This window comes from Macrosteles quadrilineatus, unplaced genomic scaffold, assembly GCF_028750875.1.
Source record: "Macrosteles quadrilineatus isolate MER2022 unplaced genomic scaffold, UCM_ALF_1.0 Scaffold_1__1_contigs__length_201487025, whole genome shotgun sequence".
NCBI lineage: Eukaryota > Metazoa > Arthropoda > Insecta > Hemiptera > Cicadellidae > Macrosteles > Macrosteles quadrilineatus.
The window spans coordinates 30,984,612-31,009,755 of NW_026542594.1; the positions used below are offsets into that span (position 1 = coordinate 30,984,612).

General features: G+C 36.3%; 1 protein-coding gene across 3 annotated transcripts in view; it reads left to right on the top strand.

Annotated features, from left to right (window-relative positions):
• Positions 1-25,144, top strand: part of LOC128981931 (diacylglycerol lipase-beta-like) — a 96,370-nt gene that overhangs the window by 50,119 nt on the left and 21,107 nt on the right. For all 3 annotated transcript variants that reach the window (XM_054400927.1, XM_054400932.1, XM_054400936.1), the window contains exons 4-10: positions 2,378-2,490; positions 7,654-7,878; positions 11,095-11,244; positions 13,597-13,765; positions 19,269-19,392; positions 20,867-21,010; positions 21,437-21,548. In XM_054400927.1, coding sequence (XP_054256902.1) covers positions 2,378-2,490; positions 7,654-7,878; positions 11,095-11,244; positions 13,597-13,765; positions 19,269-19,392; positions 20,867-21,010; positions 21,437-21,548 — 1,037 coding nt within the window. The remainder of the gene's footprint in view (positions 1-2,377; positions 2,491-7,653; positions 7,879-11,094; positions 11,245-13,596; positions 13,766-19,268; positions 19,393-20,866; positions 21,011-21,436; positions 21,549-25,144) is intronic.

A 25,144-nucleotide genomic window follows, 5' to 3' on the forward strand; every position in this document is an offset into this window, starting at 1 on the left:
ATCTCATATAGTTCATTACGACTAAATTTGCAGGTTTATTACAAAAGTTCCTATGAATGTAATTATGATCGTGAGGTAGTTTAGATAATTTGTTTAACAGTGTCTAAGATCTAGCATCATACACAAAGTTTGAATTTAATACTATTCTTTACATACTGCAAACTGCAATGTTAGTGGTGGTGGAAGGGAGGTCTAGTGGTTAGAATTAAGAACTTATGACCTGGAGGTAGGCTGCCAAACTAGTACGATGGTATCAAAAACAGACATCACTTGCTATATGACAGGTGAATGCTGGCTTTTAATGTTTACGGTGATTTTGGGTACCCTTGGCTTTAGCTAATAAAGCTTTAACCACAATATATACAGAAAACAAATGATCAAATCATGTGAGGAAAATGTTGTCTGGGTTTAACATCTCCCTTCATTAAAATGTCATAGGATAGTTAACTCTTAACAGGAAGGGTAGAAACTAACACAACAGCATCATCAAATAAACAATACGGCGTTTCTATCAAACCATTGTCTAGAGCTGATTTCCTAATATAACTAGGATTGCTTTCATAGCAGTGAAAGCCAGTTGAGCGGAGCAATCATGTTTCATGGTTTTTAATAAAGCAATAATTGAAAAAAAAATTATAGATATAATACAAAATATACAAATGTTACCACACTCTAAACTGCTAGCCTTTACTACTTCTTTCATCACTTCCTACGTCGTGGACTTGTTTCCCTCCCATCCCATAGTATTTTAGGATTGCCGATACATTCATCTAACTGCCACAAAGGGTTCCCACACTCACCTTTAGCCTTTACTACTTCCTTCACCACTTCCTACGTCGTGGACCTGTTTCCCTCCCTTCCTAGAGCATTTTAAGATTGCAGATACATTAATCTAACTGCCACAGACGGTTCCCACACACCACCTTTACTACTTACTTCATCGCTTCCTTAGTCGTGGACCTGTTTCCCATTCTTCCCATAGTATTTTTGTATTTTAGGTACGTTAATCTAACTGCCCCAAAGCATTCCCACACTCCCCACTGCTAGCCTTTACTACTTCCTTCACCACTTCCTACGTCGTGGACCTGATTCCCTTCCTTTCCATAGCATTTTAATATTTTAGATACATTCATCCAACTGCCACAAAGGGTTCCCACACTCAGCACCTTTAGCCTTTACTACTTCCTTTACCACTTCCTACGTCGTGGACCTGTTTCCCTCCCTCCCTAGAGCATTTTAAGATTGCAGATACATTAATGTAACTGCCACAAACGGTTCCCACACTCCGCACTGCCAGCCTTTACTACTTCATTCACCACTTCCTACGTCGTGGAACTGTTTAAGTTTGCCATTTACGAGATGGATCCATGAATGTGGTTCACCTACGAATTGTTTAAGATAAAATGTTATTTGTTATAACCTTATTTAGCTACGTAAATCAAATCTGTTAAATACTGTACCTAAGTAATGTTTTATCTAAGACTGTACCTATTTGATTAGTGGTCGTTTCCATATTGCGACTTAAACCTAAGACTTTCTCTGTATTATTTGATCTGTTGTCATTAGCCAAATTTTTCCTTTGTCCTGTGTTTAGGTAATGGCTGAATTATAAACATATTCTATGATTTCTTGTTTTGTTTACATTTACGTTGTTATTTTGTAACCATCATGGCAACCCGTAAGACCAATGTTAAAATTTTAAAAATTTGAGTTACTTTAAAATTATATAGGCATTATCCAAAATTGAAATCAGTTACGTCTAAACCATCCAAACATTTAACAAAACAACCTCGGTAAGTTTGGCTAAAATATATTCAGTCGTTATTGAAATTAAGTGTTACTAGAGGTCGTCCAGCGGTCGAAAACTCGACCAAAAATATGTAAATGAAATTAAATGAAAAAATTAAAATTATATGAAATGAAAAATTATATATTTATTCAGACAAAGTTAGGGCCACATGGCCGTTTCTTACACTATGTAATGTACAGTGTAAACCCCACACTGTAAATAAAACATGTGATAGGAATTTGTTTTGATTTTCTGTTTATATTTTGTTGTTATTTCGTCACCAACAACCCATAACTCCCATGTTATTTTTTTTTAGTTTTCAAATTCATTTTTTGTGCTTATTTTTGAGCCTATTTTAATTTATAAAGGGATTCTGCACATCTACAGGAAAATATCTTTCCAACAGTATGCGTAGATTTTCCCTGCGATGCACACGAGCTGAGAAAAAAGTTTTTTAAGAAACATGCTTGCCTATTAATATATAGATAGATAAAGATTGCATTGAAGTTGATCCAAAGAGCTTCGCTTCGCTCCGCTCAATTAACAAGTTCTAAACATTGTTATTTATTTGAAATGTTCTTTTTTTAGGATCTTGCTGCTGATACCAGAGGCAGGGTGGAATGGCCTTGGGACGGTGTGGGCCTTCACATCAGTCATACAGTGTCCTGCCGAAGACCACTTTGTCAATACTGCTATTGACGGTAGGTGAATACACTAGCCATAGAACACCTTGAGTTACCACTCTGTAGAAGCCAAATAAACAGTTATCAAATTAACCATGTTCATACAAGTCAACACCATTAGTTGTCTAGCCAGATCATAATTGTATAGAAGTCATGATACAGTCTCTTCTAATATTCTCCTTGCCCCATCCTTGTTGCTTATGCAAGTGTTGCTGCTTTTGTATGTGTAAATCTAGGTACTCTTTATTCTGTAGGTCAGTGTACATATTTTTTATGTCCCACCTTCACATTCTAGGACACTTGGTTCTATTCCGAAGCTGATTCACACATTACTTCAGGCTACTCCTGGAGGGCACGGCATTATCACAGAGATAAAATCCATTGGTGATTGACGGGATTTTAACCTGGGACCTCGGGTTCCAAAGCCTTAAGCTTGACCACTAGACCAGCTCGCTCCCAAAGTCAGTGTACAATCCACCTTCCTAAATAGTGACCACAACAGGGAAAAAACTCAAAGCATGCTGCTCAGTCTGCCTTGTTGAGGAATATCAAACTGTTAAATTACTTGGTATATTTATTGACATTAAATTAAATTTGAAGTCCCATGTTAGTCGAGTATATGTAAAACAATATTAAAAGCTTAATTTCTGGTTTGGATGCTTAGGGTTTTTGTAAGTTTTGAATATTTAAAAGGGTAGCTTACTTTGCTGTTTGCCGTCTCATGTTTCCTATAGCATTACTCTTTGGGGCCATTTGAGTGCTGTGTCCAATGGTACAATCCATTTTATACCATAGAAGAATTTTTATTATGTTAAACACAATTGCGATATTTAACTTTTAGGTTAATTTTATGTTATTTACTGTACCATAATTATTGTTTTCCTATAAAGCATAAGTGTTGACTCAGAAGAATATTGTTTTCATTTGTAATTTTTATAGTATATTACGTTACTAGTCCAGAAAACCGGTGATTACCGGACGGTTTATATTCCCACCGACTTAAAGAATTAACAATCACCACTCATAATTTACAAGGGAGGTTATGTTTTCTTATATAACCACTTATTGCCAATTATAATCAGCTAGTGTCCAGTAAAATTCATTACAGTACGTAATGAAATCCCATTTGACTAAGCAGGCCGCAAACACCCGTTTTCCGGACTAAATCCTTAGGCTTTGAAAGTCCATCAAAACAGTGTAGGGTGGAACAAATCTGTATTTTTTAATTTAATTTATTGACAATCTATGTTATATGGATCAACCATTGTATGCATCACAGTACACTTGCTAGTATTATTTGAGTTCCAACCGATTTGCCTCTGACCACCATAGGATTTTTTCTAGATCAGAGTTTATGAAATTGAGTGAAGCTCATATCTGGGATGGCTCATAAGACAAGTGCAGCTGTGAGTCATCGGCATACAAATGAACTGTACAATGCTGCACACAGCTAGGAAGGTCTGCCGTGTACAAATTGAACAGAACAGGCCCAAGACAGCTGCCTTGAGGAATTCCTTGGTTTTTGACAAGCAGGGTTGATGTTTCACTCTCTAACTGTGTCACTTGCAGTCTGGAGTCTAAGTATGACCTTATCCATTTCAAAATATTCTTGTCAAAGTTATAATATTTCATTTTCCATTTTAGCCAAAAGCATATCATAATTCATTGAATCAAAGGCCTTAGAATAATCCAGCTTTATGAGAGAACTATATTTACCCTTGTCTTTGGCAATAATTATATCACTAAATAAGTTCCTCAGGGCTGTACGTACAGTACACTTATTGTGGTTAGCTCTAAAGCCAGACTGAAGTTTGGGTAATATATTTTGTGAATTTGTGAAGCTCAATATTTGGCAAATAGCTATTTGTTCTCTAATATTTTTGACATAGCTAATAATTTTGAGATTGACCTTAGGTCTTAGGTCTTCTACTTTTCTTGCGGCTGTAAGTTTGGGTAGTGGCCGGATGATACTAATTTTCCAGGATTTTGGAAATCGTCCATTGTTAGTGATAGGTTTATCAGATGGGTAATTGATTTGATCGCATAATCACTGACAGTTTTTTATAATTTCATTTCAAATATCATCATTGCCGACTGCTTTGGATTTTATTTCATTCTTTATGTCTATAACCTCTTGTTCACTGACATTTCTAAATTGAAGGTTTTAGTTACGCCATCTTGTTTATTATCAATAAAATATTCCCAAAGATGTTTATCAATATCGAGTTAAGCTCCAATGTTAACCAAATATTTGTTGATCCCATCAGCTTGTAGGTCATGTGGAATGCTCAGAGTTACTCTTGGAGCCCTAAATCATTACTTTTCAGAAATATCAAAAATTCTTTTAGGTCTTTTGACGCATTGATAGTTTTTCAGAAAAATATATCTTCTTTGCACTCCAGTTTAGATTATTTAACCTGTTTCTAACGTCCTTATATCTTTCCTAATTCTGATCACCTCTATCCTTCCAATAACGATTTTGCAGTCTTTTTTTCTCTAGTCAAACGCTTAATATTTTCACTACGCCAAGGAGCCTTTCTCTTGGTAATCTTTTTGCCCACCATTGGTGCTTTGTAAAATAAATTGATACTGACTACTCATCACTCTTGTACAGTTTGTTTGATATATTTTTTAGATGTTAAAAGTGTTTTAAAATTTCAGCGTTAGATATTCAATATCATGTTATGTATTCGTTACTAGATTTTGATATTAATAAATCAATTCGATAATAGTGAAGTATTCCAATGAACTGCAGTGTTGTTTTCTGATCTCAATGAACTTGTGATGTTAGAGTACAACTGCCATACAGTGGTTCAGAGGAATACATTATCTTTCTTATCACTTATCAAATTTTACTGGTGCCATATGAGTTTATCTTCCCTCTTCTAAGACACATTAGCAACACAATTACCTTTACAGTTTTGTGCTAAAGGTAAGTGCCTCTTCAATAAATATTTTGTTAGCTACTTTGGTTCTTTGACTTAATGTAAGCTGGTAAACAAATGTGCTTAATTTTACCTGATATCTCTCACCTTAAAAATTGTATTGTTGTGCTGCTTTTTAATTAGATAAAATCAATATCACTATTCAAATGTTCTTACTCACTTATATGTGTGAGTGAGAAAGTTTATATTGCAATTTGAATGAAAATATGAATGTGTTTAAATTTAATTAGTAATTATTGAAAATTACATTTTGGTATACGCTCCAAATGTTATTTTTGCATAAGATTTGCTTGTTGCAAATCATTCATTCAACTTTATTAGGAGAATTAAAGCTGTAGTTTATGACAACTGTATTCTGAAATAAGTAATGTACAGCATGATATGTACCCTTGTTTTATAAACTATCAATAATGCAGTAGATGACTGAGATAACGTCTACAGGAGTCTAGTAATCACCAGCTGCTTACCTTCTCTATCTTTAAATGTTTAACAACTCACCAATGAATTGTGCAACATAATCTGAGTATGGCACACACTAAATTTAACTTTACTCTTCCATCATAATAAACTGACTGTCAAACTAATTACAAGTCTCCATTGGAGGCAGTTTGGTGAGTCGGTGGCTCAGTTGGTAGTGTCACGAACTTCGGGCCCAAGGCAGCGATGTCGTAGGTTCGGATCCTGCTAACTGCCACAAACATTTCATTAGTACAGTTCACGCTCGTACTGTACCGGCCCCTGCCCCACGCTTGTACTGTCCCTTGCTTTGCTCGATACGTTCCACGCACAGATATGTAGTCTATGTGGACAGGCAAATGCGTAATTGAAAGAGGCCGCCAACCTCTTTAAAAAAAAAGTTAACTTGGTTAGCCGCCTACTTATTTTACCCACCTTCAAATCTGTAGGTAAGCAGGGTCTATTCACTACTCTAAGCATAGGTAGATTGTAGATGCCATTTCTCATTGAGATATTAATTTTTCTATCCATCAAAAGGTCAAAATTATTTAGTATAAAGACCAGGGTTTGGATAACAAGGAGTAAAGTTGATTACTTCTTAGATTTTGATCCTTTTTACATAATACCCCAAAGAGAGAAGAGAGAAGGGTCGCAGCCCCCTCAGACCCCCCCCCCCTAGATTCGCTGATGATGGAAATAAAAAGCTTATATCTGGGTTTTTGTAGCTGCACATTTTATATTGAGCACACTATGGACCTCTCTCTGCACAGTAGTGTTTCCCTAGCTCAGCAGTGTGCTGCAAGGTTTCAGTTGTTTGCTGACAAGTGAGTGAACATGAACTCAGGCCTGCAGTTTGCCCTATGGGCCAGAGAGACGCTTGTGCCCTCCTCCCCCTTTCCTTAATTTTTTTCTTCTTTGTGCCCCCAAACAAACCTAAAACCACTTGCTCTCCTGGCAATTTACTAAAACATCTCTGCATGAGCTTTTGTCCTCTGATTTTAGGGTTGATGATGTCAAACCAAAAAAGAGAAGGAAAAGAGATCTAAGATTTAATTTACTTTTTATTGACTGTATTTTTAAAGTGTGAAATTCTATCAGTTTACTGTACACATATAGATAGAAAGATAGGGTATTCAAATTTCAAATTCAAATCCACAGACATTTGCTAGATGACTAAGTGAAATTCAAATCTTGCTGCAGAGTTATTAGGTGTCAGTTTGAATACTTGTTTAGTTCAGTTGAAAGTTATCTTTTTTAAAGTGTGAAATTCTATCAGTTTACTGTACACATATAGATAGAAAGATAGGGTATTCAAATTTCAAATTCAAATCCACAGACATTTGCTAGATGACTAAGTGAAATTCAAATCTTGCTGCAGAGTTATTAGGTGTCAGTTTGAATACTTGTTTAGTTCAGTTGAAAGTTATCTTGAAAGCCAGTCTTGCAACAGAATTACATCAATTCTGCCCAAGTTTGTAGTGGCAGCAGGGGCCGCACTTGACTGCTCTCAGAGGAGTCGTCCAGTTGTGGAGAGCATACGGGTACTGCGTATCACAGAGAGGTGTAGGAAGAGGGTGCTGCCTGAGTCAATGCTGCTGAGTAAAATACACTTGGATAACCCATCTTTAGTGGGTATAGCTGCCCAGATAAAATTGTTACAAAGACTTCTACTAGATTGCAGCTCTAATCAAATTGTCGCCTATAGTTCAGGAAGGATCAAGGGTATGATAGGAATATATAAGGATGGACCTCACTGACTTTCCTATTATCACTGTTTCAGTGCTAGTGTGCCTGGACTGGCTGCTGTTTGCATTGCTGGTGTTTGCCCTGGCGATGGTCATCGACCCCATTGGCTCTGTCAAACTGAGAGCCTCCCAGCCAGACCTCAACTATGACTCCCTCAAGAACCGCCAGGTGACCAGGACGTGGGTGAGGCGCTTCCGATGGTTCTTCTGCTGGCTCAACCGTGACAAGGAGAGTGTAGAAGCATTTGCTCAGGTCGCTGGTTAGTTCTGTTCTTGTCTTGTATAAGATTTTTGTATGTGCAACAATTGGTTTTAAGATACCAGAGTAGACACAACCTATATGGACCAATGGACCAAGTCTAGACAATTTGTTATTCAATTGCAAACTACTGTAGCTGAATAAACCACTCAAGGAGTGTACTAGAGTCTACAATTCTATTTTCTACCTTGGATAATATGTATTAGTCGATGAATATTGATATAACCATTAGATACGATAAAGTTGGTGTGAGATAAAATGCTATAATATACAATAAGTTGCCATTTCAGTTTTTTTGTTGACATATTTTCAATTGACATGCTGCTGTTTGTCAGAAATGAGAAATATACAGTAGCACAAGCCATAGGCTGCTTGATCCAAATTTTTATTCTATAATTGGTTACAACTTTAACATGATAATGGAATGCTTAGATCACAGTAAAGTTGCAACACAGTGAGAATGTTTCTTTCCAAAAAAGTACTAAATTAGCTTATTCGTTAATTAGCTTATAAATTAATGTATACAGGTAAAATGTATGTGATAGCTTAAGCCACATGTTGAAGAACCTTGAAACAATTATTCACTGGTCCAGTCTTATAAAAACATAAACTTTTACAGTTAGTTGCAAAAAGCCAGGATAAACATTTTATTAAATGGGTAGTAAATGTGGATCTAATCTTGAAAAATTAGTGTGAAATGTCTTAAAATTATTTGGTACTCTGATAAGAATGTGGTTTTAACATACATGTAATGACATTCTTTATCAGAGTACCAAATAATTTTAAGACATTTCACATTCATTTTTCAAGATTTGATCCACATTTACTCCCTTTTTCCCATTAATCCAAACTGATTTAAAAACAACTTTTGTCTCTTACATTGAATTGTTTCAATTAACTCTTTTCAATAACTTTAAGGTAATATTTTTTCTTATGTCTTAAATATTTGGAAATCGAATATGATTGTATGTATTCATCTCGATTTAGCAAGGTACCAAGCAGTTTGTCACAGGTGTAAGATTTTACAGTTTAATTCTTATTTACTACAAATACTATACTAAGTGTATACTGTCCGCGAGAGTAAAGAAGTCCCCTGAGCTCCGGCCTATTCGTAGTTTGAAGGCGTTACGCTTGAACATTTTGTGCGACAATTAGAGCCGTCTTCACTCTGCTCTGCTAGTTGTTAGGCTTAATTTTTGTATGTAATATCTGTCATAATATATTTTTTGCATAGTCATACAATCGAAGGAAACCCATTTTCTAGTGTTACTAAGGCAAATAATAACCTTTCTACTTTATGATTTTTGTTTAGTTAAATGTAACAATACCAATAAAATACAATACAATAAAATCCTTCTTAAATCCGAGTTTGAAAGCATTAATCCCAAATAATTAGTTGATCCATGAATATACTTATGGTGAATGCATATTACCGGTACATAATATAAGTACACGAGTACAGCAGCTTCAATAGCATTTATCAATAAACAACTTATTATTAGGGATGGACGAGATTGGATTTTTAGTTCGAGACGAGACGAGACGAGATTTTTTATTTCTCATAAAATTTCGAGACGAGATCGAGACGAGATTTCTCTTCTCATACACAACGGGAAATGCACGTTCGAAATTTTTACCTGATTTTGTAACATTGTTAGATGACTGTTTAAATACTAAAATAATGATAATAGGCAAGAATATTTACAATCTTTCATTAAATAACATCAGCATAACATTTTTTTATTAATCACGCCTAACTTATTAAAAATGCCTACGATTAGGAAACATGGTGATATCAGTTAGGATAGAGTTCAACTTATCCTAAAATAAAATAAATCATAAAATAAAAGCAATATTAATTTTTATAAAATAGTTACTTGTTTTGACTTTTTTATAGTAATAAAACATTCCTCACACTGCTTACACTTAACAAAACTTCTCAAATGTTATTAAAGTAATATTATTAAAATAATGAAAGTAATATTTACATTAAAAGAATTAAAGTAATATTTACATTAAAAGAATTAATTAAATAAGAACGCCTTCGAAAAGGAAACGCAACTACAACACGCTCCTGTATTGCGGGTATTGCATTGACTTTCTGCAGGCGTTTTAAATTTTTTTTATTTTTTTTTTTTTTTTATTCTCGTCTCAATAAAAATCTCGGCCAAAAAGTAATCTCGTCTCGTGTAACGAGATTGAAAATTTCCCGAAAATTTCCCGAAATTTCGAGACTTGACCATCCCTACTTATTATATAAGTTCTTAATCCAATTACCATAAACCTAAGCAAAAAATCTAGAAAACAACTGCCAATATAGTATTTTACTTACAAATGCTGATATTGCCTTTCAAATAAGCCGACCCCCTGCAAAAACCCTTCGTTTGACCCAATGTCTACGACAATCAAGCGGTTTGACGCGTTCATATCAGGTAACACACCATCGACGTCTACACTTTGCCAACATTTCTGGAACGTTAAATTACTGTCTATCCAAGTTTCGTCCAGATAGAAAGTTTTCCTGAACCCCATATCTTTTAAGAGACGCCGAAGTACCCATTCGCTCCATTTAAAATTAGTTCTTTCTCTCAAAACAGGTAATAGTTTTATTTGGAAAATGTAGGGACAATTTTTTTGTTACGCAAAAACCGCGTATTACATCTACGATTACACGCCTGCTATCTATTTTTACTTTATGGTGGCCAGCCTTCTTGCGTTTTTTCCCTGGTGTACAGAGTTTTTCATCCGGAGTTTGTTTGCCGGCTTTTCTAATTCGTTTAATAGTTTTTTCTGACACGTTCTGTTGCCTTTTCCATCGGCACTAATAACTTTTTGTCTTTACATTCGTTGTCAAAACACTCGATCACCCGTCTAATTAAATCCCTCTCTCCACTATGTATAGTAGCACCACGTTTTCTTAAACAAACGGACAGCTACAAGGACTGTCCAAAACAAAACGCGAACACACGAGACTGCAATGAATCAAATGACGTGACCACATGATGATAATCCACTTACCAAAACAAAGACATGAGTAATTATGTTTACAACAGTTGTTTACATACAGACATCGAGGCGAGGCGCCCAGATGCTTAGCGCCTGCAAATAGTGCGCGATACCCTCCAAACATAGCTGCGTATCGCTCTGGCTCAAGGGACTTGTTTACTCTCGCTGACAGTATATCGGTTTGATTAGATGTTGTAATGTGTGTTGTCAGGACTGTTCAGTTCCTTGTTCCGAGACAGTGATCTGGTGCCCTCAGATCTGATAGCAGGGTGTGTCTTGTTGAGGGTGAAGCAGAAGAGAGAGTCAAGAGAACAGTGGAGGCTGGAGTTGTTGGCAGAACAGCGACTCAAATACAAGACAGGTTAATATAATATAATTGTTAGTATTGTCAGTGTAGTAAGAGTACTAAAGTTGTATGTTTTTCAGTTATGTATGCCAGTTGCTAATTGTTAGGTATGTGCCAAGGAACAAATCCGAAACCTCCCTCTTTGCAGAAAGCTTGGGGACTCTCACATTAAAGACGGAAAATAACCCGTATAACACAACTATTTTATTTCAAATTGACCAATTTTCTTAGTTCAGCACTATTTATTTAATCATCAAGTTTAAAGTATATTGGACGGATCCTAAAATTCAGGAATATCACAAAAATGAAACTGATATCTTTTCAACCTATGTCGCCAAATCCAATGTGGTGTAAATGGTGTACAGGAACTGATTACAAGTAGTCTTTGCCCATTTCCCTGTCTTTGTCAATTCACTATGGATAAAATATCTCCGGTCAGGTTTAAAAGGTAACCGAAGTACGCGGTCACGTAGGGGCCAAGCAAAAGAGGGTGCCTAGGCGCTTCCCAATGTTTAGTATTAAGGAAGGAGACTAGAGGCACTGAATATATGTTTGTAAAAATAGGACTGTAGTAGTAAGGAGTTCCTGCAGCTCATGAGCTCAGGAGACCTAATGCTGGCTGTAGGAATATAATGGATGTAAATTGTAAATCGTAAGGTGGGACCCTTATGCACTCCCACAAGTAATTTATTCTTATTCCCAAATAACAATAACTTCAAATAATAACAAATGGACTTGTCCGTCGACACACAGATGTGACCAAGTAGATGACTTCTCCGTCATCAACTTGGACACGTCTGGAATAAGTTCGCACGTTTTATTTGTATCTTTAATGTATCCAGACATAGTCCTGACTACTATCAGTGCAAGATTTAGAGTACTGTACTTGCGACCCTAGGCCAAATTAACCCGAGCGGCCCCGCAATCGCCGCTAAATTGTGATCACCTCCCGTGATCACAGAACATTATCTTTGCCACCATCGATTGCCGTAAAATCATGAACATCTCCCACTATCACGAAAACATCATCATCGCAACCCGCGGTCGACGTAAAATCATGATGAATAACTCCCACAGTCATGGGGACATTGTCATTGCCACAGGCAATTTCTGCAAAATCCTGAACGTCTCCCACGATGAAGGGACATGGTGATTGTCGCCCGCAATGGTGACAAATAATTAATATTATAAAATAAAAATTCCAATTTTGTTCTAAAAAATTTTTTTTGTACTAAACGCTGCAGCTCTAGGTGCCTTGTTGTACATCCGGCTCTGACTACCATATATGTTTTTTTTTTTTTGGGGGGGGGGGGGGAGGCACCGAAATGTTGTTCGCTTACTGTAGTGAAATATCTAGAGCCGGCCCTGATCTCAAGTCTGCTTTTTTTTGCCTAAAGCAAATAATTACTTTTGACAGAATATTTGTCATAAGTGCTGAAACACTATGAATCTTTTGTTCATAGATTGATTAGTTCCTTCTAGATGTGTTGTATTTGAATACTTATTCTCTATTCAAGATTTTCTCAACAGTCTTGGCAAATACTCAACACGTACAAAAAAGAATGTTTCTTTAAATGTAAATTTTAAAATTGTAATTGCCATACAAGGAATAGAATTTTCCAAATTAATATGAGACTACATCCACTAGTAACCACATATTATTTAAAAAAAAACTATGTGATAATGTACATTAGTAGGCTATTTAAAGAGTAACAGTAGGCCTAGTAGAATGGTAGAGAGTCAGTTGTGGTAATTTTATCTGAAGGCAGAAGTGGCGCTATATTATTTTACAAGTGTCAATGTGCTTCTACACTTACGCTACACAACTGACTGTAGTAATATACATTGTGCCTCTACTCGCGGTGTCGGGTTAAAATGAGTATAAATAAGGTTTTGAGTGGATAGCCTAGACCTTTGACTGTTATATTAGTGACAAAAGTCCACAGAAAAATAATGTATGTATTGAGTAAAAAGCATTACGTGGTGATTACTGAGACAATGAACATTCTAGAGGAATTTCACAACTGAACAATGTTGAGATAGGGGTGCGACGGAGTGGCCAAATATGATCAAAGAATTAGTCATAGTTTATGAAGTTGTTGTTAAATTAAACCAAATTATAAAAAAATATAGTTGAAATTCCAATTTTGAGGATTTTTTTGGAGACAGTACCAAATTTTTGGAACCATAACAATTTCAAATAATCTTTGGTTTATTTATCAATATAAAACTTCAACTTTCTGTACAGCAGTTGTAAATTGAACAAAATTTGGTAATCAAATATTTGTAACAATATCTTGATATTTCAATAACGACAATAACTCATTGATTGACCATTAGCTGATTCGTCTAATGTAATGTTGACAGATCTGAGAGAAGTGTTCCGAGGGAGGCCGGGGTGGATCAGTTTTGACAATGCCATTCACTACATGAAGCTGGCCATCGCCACCTACAGCTGTGCCTTTGTCATGTATCAACACTGCTGCACGGGCATCTGTAGGCTCATGAAACATGCCAAGTGTTGCGCCTGCTTCAGGTATAGTCCTGGGTCTAAAAAGTTGCTAAATAATTAATAATTAAAGTTGTTTTTTTTTACTGATAACTAACACTCCTTATGACTTTTATTGGGTGATAAGGTCCTATCGTCTAAAATCATCATCCCTATGACGATGGTGGTCGTATGGCAAAGCCTTGTCTTGCAACACTTTGTCTACTTTGCCACTGAAGTTAAGCGTCAAAATACATTGTCACACAGTGCTGAGATGTTGTCAGGATGATGATTTGTTTCTATCAACTGGGTTAGTTGTTGTTGTTGGTGCAGTAGAACAACCAAAGAAACCCTGGAGTTTTAAATTTGCTCCAGTTTGAAAGCTGTAATAGGTATAGTGCTACTGCTAGTGACCTACTTAATGATTTAACATTGGATGATACTTACAGTAAAACCAAAAACTAAAGAAACGAGTGTAGTATGCGCATGCAAATATTTGGAAAACAGGCAATTTCAGATTTATACTTAATTTACTTAATTATACTTATGTTTGTATAACTTTTAATTACCTGTGTGTCCGTTCTATTTTGTGGTTTTCCTGTCCAAGATCATATTTCCAGAGGCAAACCAATTAATTTTGTATAAATTAAAATTGTCACTATCACTGCCAGATTTTACACATTTTTTGCTTTTTTAAGTTTACTCAAAAATGGCTATAATATTTTTTAAGATTTTTTAAAGTTTTTCTTTGGATTTCCACTTTTTCAACACAAAAAACTGCCATTCTGTTTAAAACATCATTCCACTTTTAACGATTTTTATAATCTGGTAAACCACAATCCATCAATACCGGAGCATGAGAAAATGCCTTGATTAGTTCCAAAACCTTCTCGTTTGAGCACTCAATAGCTCAGCACCGATGCCTCTTCAATGACCTCGGACCAAGACATATATTTTGGGGGGGGGCCTGGGGGGTATTCCATACCCCCCAGCAAAGGAGGGGGGTTCGCCCCGGGAAAAAATTTGGAAATAACGTGCTAAAATGAATGGTTTTTAAGCTATTTTGAGGACCTAGTTTAATGTGTTCAAGCTTCCCAGTTTATTTAAAGGTCAAAGAAATGTCTAAAAATAAACTTGTATAATGCGATGTTTTTGCATTATTGAGACTTGTGGTTTTAATATCAAAGGAATACCGCAACATTACAACACATTCAAGCATTATTGATTTACGAAAACACCCTTTCAACTGGTGCCGATGTGCATGCTAAACAGAAAATGTCCAAAATCAGACCAATATTTAAAAAAAAGAGAACTTATTTTATCTAAGAAGTGTTTAAGAACTTGCACCAAACACGACTGCATTATACCTGCCCAGTAAGCAACAGTTAACCTACACAAAGTACCCAACTATAGTGGAATAGAATACAGAATAGGACTGGCCTCTGAGGAGGTAGGGGATGCGACGTTGCCACTTCGTTCTTGGCTGGTGAGCTGACTTTCACCTAGAGCCGGGGAGCGGGCGCGGACATCCCTCTGACTCTGTCTTCCCACTTGTAGGGTAGTTTAACACTACAAATTATTAATTTTTTGGCGGTATCGGTTAGTGTTGTCATGTTTATATCACATGGAAGATACATTCATCCCTTACATGATTATGGATAGATTATTTGCACAATTAATTAATGACCGCTACTAGATTTAGTTTTTGAAAAATATATTAAGATTAACATACAATTAATAAATATAAAATGAAAAGACATTTTATATAGGGTCACCTTTACAAGTCTCTGGAAATATGTTTCCTATAGTCAAACGTTTGTCAACCCCAATTTTTAAACAAATCATCGTAACAATAAGAGCAAATGAATACTTATGGTCCAAAAACTTTTATAGCAGTTCTAAAAATCTTGTAAATTGTTGCCCTGCTTATAGTTTGATACATAAAACAAATTAACATGGAAATGAAGAAGGTAAAATCTTTCATATTAAACATTTACAGCAATAGTTTGGTTGTGTTTAGGAAACGAAGTTGGTCAATGTTTAGGAATTACCCCAAAGCTGCCTTTCTTTGAACACCTATTGTGACCCTCACTCCGTTAATCTTATTATTGCCACTCGACTGAACTTAAACTTACGGAGAACAGGTAGCTCAATAGTGACAAAGACTTTTCTGTAATATTGTGATTTGGCAAAAAAAGTCCGTTAGTTTTATATTGAATTTAAGAAAATTGAACTAACGTTTACATACATTACGTTATGTGTTGTATTCATTAAAATAGTCATACGATATATTCACTCTTCTATAACAAAAAAAACTTCTAATGTAGGTACTCTAGAAATCCTCAAAAAAACATACCAGGTAAAAAGGGAAATAGATAACATAACTGCCAATTTATTGCCAAAATGACATAACTATTTTTATTAGAAAATATTATTACATTGCACTGGAAATTGTTACATAAAAATGTTTACAAAAGAAAATATTGACGTATGAAACTTAAATAAAATGTTTAAGGGACAATGACATTTTTATATAGGCCTATCAAGATATTTGCATTACGTAAAGGAATGTAAAGGAACACCACGTCCGACGTTACGATATCGCAAACGTTTCACGTGTTCTAGTGGTCGTCCACGTCGCGTACTGTTGTCCGTATTCATTGGGCGAAACACAGTTCATAGACGAATTCTTGACAAAACAGGAGGGTATACTAGAAACGCACAGGTCGGCTATCGGGCAGAGACTGAGTGCGTGGCACAACTTGGCAACAGTGGACAGTTTTCTAAAAGCTGATTGGATGCCGCATGCCCCGCCCCACCCGACTCGGACTGGTTTCGGTCCTATTCTGTATTCTATTCCACTATAACGTTGCGTCGGCGACCCGTCACTGCTACCGCCTGAAGAATTGGTTCTCAGTGTTCTGATTTTTTTCCACGCCAGTGCCAGTGGCATTTTACAAGGGGTCAACGTGAGAATAAAGTTTTTGTGCAACGTTTTTGTGGTTGTGCCGGGAATTAAATCCGTCCCTTCCGCATCTAAGTCTGAGACACTACCATTTTGTTGTTGTTTTGTGGCTAGCAACATGCCTATTGGGTTGTATTATTCTTAAATATGATATCAGGTGCTCTAAATATAAATACTATTTAATATTGAAAGTTTTGAAATTTGCTACGGTAATCATTGAATTACATTACTGTAATTACAAATTCCTAACACTGAACTCAGATAAATTAATATTCAACTACCTTTCAAACTTTGACTATTGATACAACTTATTTTCTTTATCCAATACCCAATTCAAGTTTTCACTCATCTGGGTTAAAATGAATTATAAAATTAAATGCCGAAAAATTAAATAAGAAGAAGAATGCAGCCGAACGTCGAACGTCATCATCGGACACTGCCGTTGCCATATATGGCTGAAAGCGTCCGTTGTCTGCCAATCTTCCCTACTTTTCATAACGTACAAAAACATAGTCAGACTTCAACGATCCCAAGTTTTAGGTTAGACTTTGTAATTAGTCCTTTCGTTCGCTACAAGTGTAAAGACTACAACGAATTTCAATTTGGTAAAACGATTTGCAATAAAAATTATTAATGTTTGCCTGGTACAGGGAGCGGCAAAATGATCTGACGGTTTTCTTTGCCGCCCTGTTGAGCGAGTGAGTGGTGGAGGGTGGTGGGAATAGGGGCGTTACAAAGCCTACGTGCGAACATTTTTAGTAGCCATGGACCTAGGGACAGCTGAGCACCATGCATTTGTAGTGGAAGTGTTTTTTAAAAGTGACAATTCCTGTGTAGCTGTTCAGCTGCAGTTACGTAGACGTTTCAATGTGGGCCCAAGGGGAAAAGTCCCAACTCGTAACACCATTTTGCTGTGGGTAACTTCAGAGCTACTAGTTCAACATTGAAAAAAAGTCCAACAGGTCCAAGGTCAGTCCGGACGCCAGAGAATATCGAGAGAGTGAGAGAAGGTGTGGTATCCGCCAATCACTCGTTTAACAGGGCGGCAAAGAAAACCGTCAGATCATTTTGCCGCTCCCTGTATAATGTTTATGTATATAAAAAATATTTTGGGGGGTCATGACCCCCCTGACCGGGGGGGGGGGGTCCCAGGGGGGGCCCCGGGACCGCCCTTGCCTCGGACAGACTGGAGGAGGTTAGGTATGTTGCTAGTACCGGTGTCTGCCACTTGGCTCCTCCCCACTCCAACCTGCCGCTCGGCATCCTTTGATCTGGACCGACAACCTGTGATTATGGTAAAAATCACAAAAGTTGCAATAACTACAATTAAAAAAATTTTTTTTTAATGTCCTAGAGATACTATAGATTAGTACAAACACACCAAATTAAATCAAAATTAAATTACAGGTCCTATATGTCATCCACACGTACACACACACACAAACATAGGCATCCCTTCAGAAACGGATATATACAATAATAATATCTATGGTTCTTACCGTCAACGCAATCAGGGGTAATATTCCACTACGGCCGTTTTGGAGATGACTCCATTGTCAGGTGCGTAGTGGTACACTAAACTATAGTCTTGTCACATTTAACATGAGTTTTCTTCATTTGCATTGCGTCAAGGGTTGAATAAATAATACACATATATGTACAGGACCTTATGTACAGGATGTATATGTACAGGATGTTATTCAACCCTTTACGCAATGCAAATGAAGAAAACTCATGTTAAATGTGACAAGACTATAGTTTAGTGTACCACTACGCACCTGACGATGGAGTCATCTCCGAAACGGCCGTAGTGGAATATTACCCCTGATTGCGTTGACGGTAAGAACCATAGATATTATTATTATATTTTCACGCAATCTGCCACACCCAAGAATATGGATATATACACCTAAACTCAAACTCGAACATTTTGACAAAAAAAAACCATTCTCCATGTAAAATGAATAGCAAAAAGAGGATTAAATAACAAGGAATTTTTAATCCCCATATCTAACTATCATTGAATCCCACTAAACCAACCTCGGCTAGTCCGACTCCTCGCAGAATCCGTCTGTGCCTATCACTGACAACGCTGTCACGGTAGTATCGTGACTATTTGCCACAGTCATATGGAGATCATTACCATCTCCCGCAATTGCTGCAAAAATCTGGGTTTTCCCTCACGATTACAAAAACATTTATAGTCATCCTCCGCAATCTAGGAAAAATATTGAACATCTCCATTAGTCACAGGAACATTATCATTGTCTTCCTCAATTATTAATTTGGTCATTTAATATGCTCTTTGGATATCTGGCCTTTTCACTGTTCCGACCATGGTCCCGGTCCCGTACTGGTAGGTGATGGATTAGCGACGTTGTACTTTGCTGCTGTCTTCAGATAAAAGTATGTTTGTATCATAATTTTTTGCCACTAGGATTTTAAATTTTAGCAATTTATGTGTGTACATAATTTTGTCAGTAAAACTGATTGAACTTGCTGATAATTCAGTTTGACACAATGTTATATATTGAGTTTATGTGTCATTTAATGCTACTCCTATTTCTTTTAGTTTTTACTTTTCAGGGCGAAGAGAGTGATAGTGAATGGGGACAACTGCTGCATGTGCAGTATGGCAGGTTTCAAGCACTTATCAGAAGTCAGTGAGGACGATTGTATATATTGTAACTTCAAAAACAGAATATTCGAGGTAATTATCATTCCATCAGCAGTTATGATTCAAAACAAAATTAAAATTATTACCCAAAATTTTGAAAAAAATATATTCTCTCCTGGGTATCAAATGGATATCTGGAATGGATATATTCTGAATATTGTTGATGAAGAGGGATTGATTATCATCTTAGATTAAATGTTGGCTGTTAAATAATGATACGTTCAAATAAAAAGTAGTTGAGAACAAGTTTCAAATTTTGTTCTCTTTCCAAAAAAATTAATATCCCAGCCACAGCAGACTAAGTGAATTCCCATTTGCCTGAGTTGCTTATCAATTAAATCTATTTCAATAACATAAGGTTTAATGAGTACCTAGGTTTGCTGCTACAGGGAGGGTAATAAAGTGTGTTTTAGTATAATATTAATAGCTTAGTATTAAACAAATAAATTGGCCAAGTTTGATCAAAATATATCCATAACCAAGCAAACTACAACAGTTAACTTATTCATATTTTCCATAAGAATAACCTGGCAATTTTTAATTTCCAGCTTTTGGATTTTTCTCAGTAACCAATAACTGTACAGAATAGTTATTTGTTTTTTAAGCTCTTCAAAATGATTTAGAGATAAATTGGAAAATGTTATGTTTTGAGTGTGAAAAATGAGAAAAAACTATTTTTACCCCATGAATCCCCCCATAAAACCCCATTCCCATGGTCCGATCACACTGGTTCACAAACTTGTTTGAATAAATGTAGGTTTACACAATTGTACCAAATTTCATCCAAATCGGATAATATTTGCTCGAGTTACCGTGTTTAACGGACACACACACACACACACACATACATATATATGAATTTGAACGGATGGTGTTTTTGGCCTCTGGGCACATCAAAATGAAAAAGTACGGTAATAGCTTCTTCCCTATATGGGAAATTGGCTAAAATAAAATGTATTAGATATACACAAATAAATCAAAATAGAGGGTGCCCCGTTACCTAATTTTGCATGGACAGTGTCAAAGGTCATATTCATCAGTCATTATTTCACCTTGCAGCTGATTATCCCGAAAATGCTTCATATGAAGGAATCAAACCATGTGGTCAAGTGATGTTTCCTATTTGACAGGCTAAAGCTAGTAGAAAGCCAATTTTGGTTGGAACTCTTTAAAGCAGTCATGTGCAGTACACGTTTACAATCTCAGTGTTTAATGTGTCATGTTGGGTTTGTTGCTGGTCTAGTGGGAAACGGACAGATTGATTCCTGTATTTATGGGTTTGGATAGACTTTTGTGATTTCTTCATTGAAAATTCCACTAGCGTAGGCAATAACAGATTATTGTATGATGTCGGACAATCAATTAAGTAAGCTCTAAGGGTCTTTGCGAAACATAATTTGCATAAGATACTGGGGTAATGTGCAAAGCCAGAGCCAGTAGACATAGGTACCAGTTGGTAGACAAAAACACAATTTTATATTTACATTAAAGTAGAGCATGTGTGCAGGTTCCTTTTTGTGTCATCTCTGACCACAAGACAAAGAGCATAGTAGTGGCAGTCAGAGGCTCCATATCACTCAAAGATGTGTTCACGGATCTGGTGGCTGTTGCTGAGAAGATAGACATTGAAGGCTTACCTGAGGGCTCTATGGTGAGGTCATCAGTAATCAATCACTACAGTTATTTGTCAAACCTTCAACTGTGTCTTTTCCAATATTGTACTATATTAGTTTCTTAATTCTCAATGAAATCCTAATACTTCTCTACCAAGGTAAACTTAAGACCTCATGGATTTTGTACCGTTAACCCCCCCCCCCTCAAAAAAAAGATTTACATACTTTTTAATAAATCCATCCAACAAAAATATTTTTGTAAGATAACAGAAATTGCTAAAGGAAAATATCCAGATATAATGATGTTTCTTTTGCAGAGCAACATTGCTAAATGTTTGTTGAAGCAAAAAGTTAAGATAAAGGACAGAATTTAATTTACTACTGAGTAGATGCTTAACTTTGATTAATCGTTTTTGGACATCTTCACAATTTTTAGGTACGAGTATTAAAATTACATTTTTCAGGCTCACAAAGGAATGTTGATAACAGCCAAAAAGTTGAAACATCATTTGGATGAGACCAAAACTTTAGAGAAGGCTCTTTCTCTCTATCCCAATTATGACTTGGTGTTCACTGGTGAGTTACACATAAGTATAGTATACATCTAGAGAACTATATTTAAATAATGATTTTTTAAAATAATTTATTCTAGTGCTGCTACTAGTTCTTGATGTATGTTGTTTTATTGGTTAGACACTATGTTACCATTGATTTCAATGACTATCTGTCATGATGCTCTAACAAGACTGAATGCACGTATAGCTATTTATATTACAAGTGTAGTAAGAGCCTTTTTACATCACCTTGTTGTGCAACGAGCGGAAGCGAGTTGCATAATTTACCTAAGTGATGTAAACACGCTCTTGCGTAACGTGTAACGTACAAGATTTTACCTGACCTGACAATATACATGGGTTTACGTACAATATTTTTCATGATCCATTTCACTCATTGTCTAACAGTAACGTTCTTTTACAAACAAAAGCTAGGTTAGGAAAATACTTTAAAGCATAACAATAACATTCAAGCGCACATCTGATTTCTAGCGTTGAACGTCGATGCCTCCATAGAGGTATATTTTTTTAAGTTAAGCACTCAATGTTATTTAAATGGGTTTCATTACATCACCGAGTGAGTTTTTTTCAACTTTACATCACTCGAGAAGTAAGGAAGTTGTATACATCACGCTTAGGATTGGGAGGTTTAACATGGCGGGTTAGGTAAAATAGTTTGATAGATATCATATCAACAATTTGTAATTCCTATATAAGAACATAACACTTTTACAACATTGCATATATTCTCATCAAATCAGTTCCATCTGTTCTACTCTAATGTTACCATGTGGTGTAGTGGCACTACTGTGCTATGATATTTTACTGTAAACTACTGACCATCCATTCATTGTTTTGATATAGTAAGAGAGCAATTATTTTTCCAAGATACTGAGGTACCAAACTCTCTTCTTCACTTTCATCTGTATGTTAGAATCTCAGTCTCCTTCCCTTCATCCTCCTCTGCTCAGTTTTCTAAGGAATCCTCTCCTAATCCTGCTTTTTATTTTCCTCCTCCCATCTCTTCTTCTATATTTAACCATCCCTCTTCTGATCTCTTCATTCATATATATTTGACTCTATTCAACACATATTCTTTGTGTTTGACAAATAAAGAATTATTTGATTGGATTTAATTAATTTTCTTACTTAACCCCATTTGTTTTATCCTTATAAATCTTATTTCTCCAGTTTGGATTTGACTCCATTCTCTTTCCTTGCATCCTACTCGTTGACTCTATCAATAAGTATTGGCCTGTTTTTGTCATATTTCTTATACAAGGCTATTTCCTTGTACAGGGTGAGTCAGTGAAACGGGCGATTTTTCAGAGGGTATAAAAAAAAGATCAAACTTCATAACACCAATTTATTGATTAAAATACATAGTAAAAGAGTGGAGGTTTGTGTTAAAACAATAACAAAAGCTTTAGGTCTTAAAAATAACGTCGGAAAGATGGCGGCCTTCAACCTGGATGCATTGCTGGATCCTCGACCGAAAATTCTCGGAAACCGCTCTTAATGTTGTAAGCGGGATTGCTTGAATTTCGTCAACGATTCGTTGTTTTAGTGTTTCAATAGTGGCAGGACGAGTTTCAAAAACTTTTGCCTTTAAATAGCCCCACAGAAAAAAGTCACAGGAGCTGAGGTCGGGGGATCGAGGGGGCCAGGCAATATCCCCATTTCTGGAGATGATGTGATTCGGGAAGATCTCTGAAAGAAAATTCATGGACACTCTAGCAGTGTGACTTGTTGCTCCATCTTGTTGGAAATAAGAGTCTGCATTCACTGGAAAACGTTGAAGTTGTGGCAGTAGAAAGTTTTCTAACATGTGTAGGTAGCGTTGAGCATTGACTGTGACAGCATTTCCAGTTTCATCTTCAAAAAAGTAGGGGCCTATTATGCCACGGGAAGAAATGGCACACCATACCGTCACTTTGTCAGAGTGAAGTGGCCGTTCGTGAAGTGCTTGTGGGTTCCTTGTAATGTCCCGGCTCACACTCAGTAGAGAAGGGTGGGTTTGGTAATACAAGGGGTCAGCCTATCACAATCTAATTCCCTTCAACTGTCGCCTGGATGGTCTCTAGTGGGGTACACCTCGGCGTTACTTCTGGATTTTTCTTGTTTTAAGGGCGCCACCCCGTTCGCTGGGAGAGAACTGCAGGAGACACAAACGGGGAACTTGTCTCTTCTCAATGGTAACTACCCCCTACTAGTTAGGCAGACAAGAATTGACGAAAGACAAAGAATTGACTGAATCGGAAAAAGTGACCGTTCGTGCATGGACTACACCAAGTTCTATAGGCCTACCTTTAATTAATTCACTTATACACTAAAAGCAATGAACCATCATCAACTTCAGTACTCTAAGGAACTGGCTTGTGTTGAAACCAGGTAAAAACAGAATTACCTCAATCTTAACTCAACTAGCCTAACGAGTTTCACAGGCTAATAAAATCAAAGAGTATTTGCGGAATAATAATAAGTTTATTACGAAATATATCTTCCAAAATAGGCCAAAGATAAAATAGAAATGTATAGGCAAAACCAAAATGTAGGCTAGTTCAAAAATTTAAACTTGAACTCAAGTTTTAAATTACCATACTACTTAGGCCAACTTTCCGCAATGAAATGAATCAATAGTAATATTTAACCTCAACACACATATGAAAAACAACAATAATAATTCAGCAATGTAACCCTCTTAACCTAAATAATAAATGGTCTAAATCTAATTTGGTTTGGATTTGGTGGCCACCATCCTGAAAATAACAATAGACAATTTACAGAACATGAAACATACACAACGAGTAATGAAGCACTGAGACAACTTATAACTAAAAAAAAACTTAAGCCTAAATACAATAATGCTTTCTCGGTGGCGATGTACCAGTCCAAGACGAGAAGTCCAGACGCGGTAGTGTCCGTGTGGAAAGGGCTAAACTTAATCGGTTCAGTTTATAGTATCACATCACTATGCCAAGGCACACTAAGTCCACAAAGACCAGGGTGAAAGTACACAACCAGTATGGAGATCCGCAAATGTTGTCTCAAGTAAGAGTCTGTGAAGCGTTAATAATTGGTCCCTAGTATGGCCATACAACTAAAAGAAGTGATTTCTGACTTATCTATCCGTTGCCCGCCTTCCAGTCTACGGTATCTCACACCAACGTCCCAGTCTATGTCCAATAAGGTAGTTGACGTGGGCAGCGACAAGGTAGGTGCCTCAAAGCTCTCCAAGGTTGGGTAGTCTGGGCTCGCCCTCAACAGTTCAGATCCGTGGGTAGACCCTACAAAGTACTTAATGAATAGTATGGTACATAAAATAGAGAGTAAACATGATAATTAATAAAGACAGTTAAACAGGAATGTTTCAAAAGGCAAATTGTTAAAAGTTTGAATTGCTCTAATTTGTTTTTAAGGTCTGAATACCACAATATAAATTCATATCAATCAAGCGTAGAAAAGAAATCTTGGTCTGGAAATAGGCTAACTGGCAAAATAACAGTAGTAGGCTATAAGTCAAAAGATATTACAAACAATATTAATTAAAACCATGAGAAGCTCTGACCACAAAAGGTATGAATGAACTATATATAATCAGAAACAAATACTAACCTA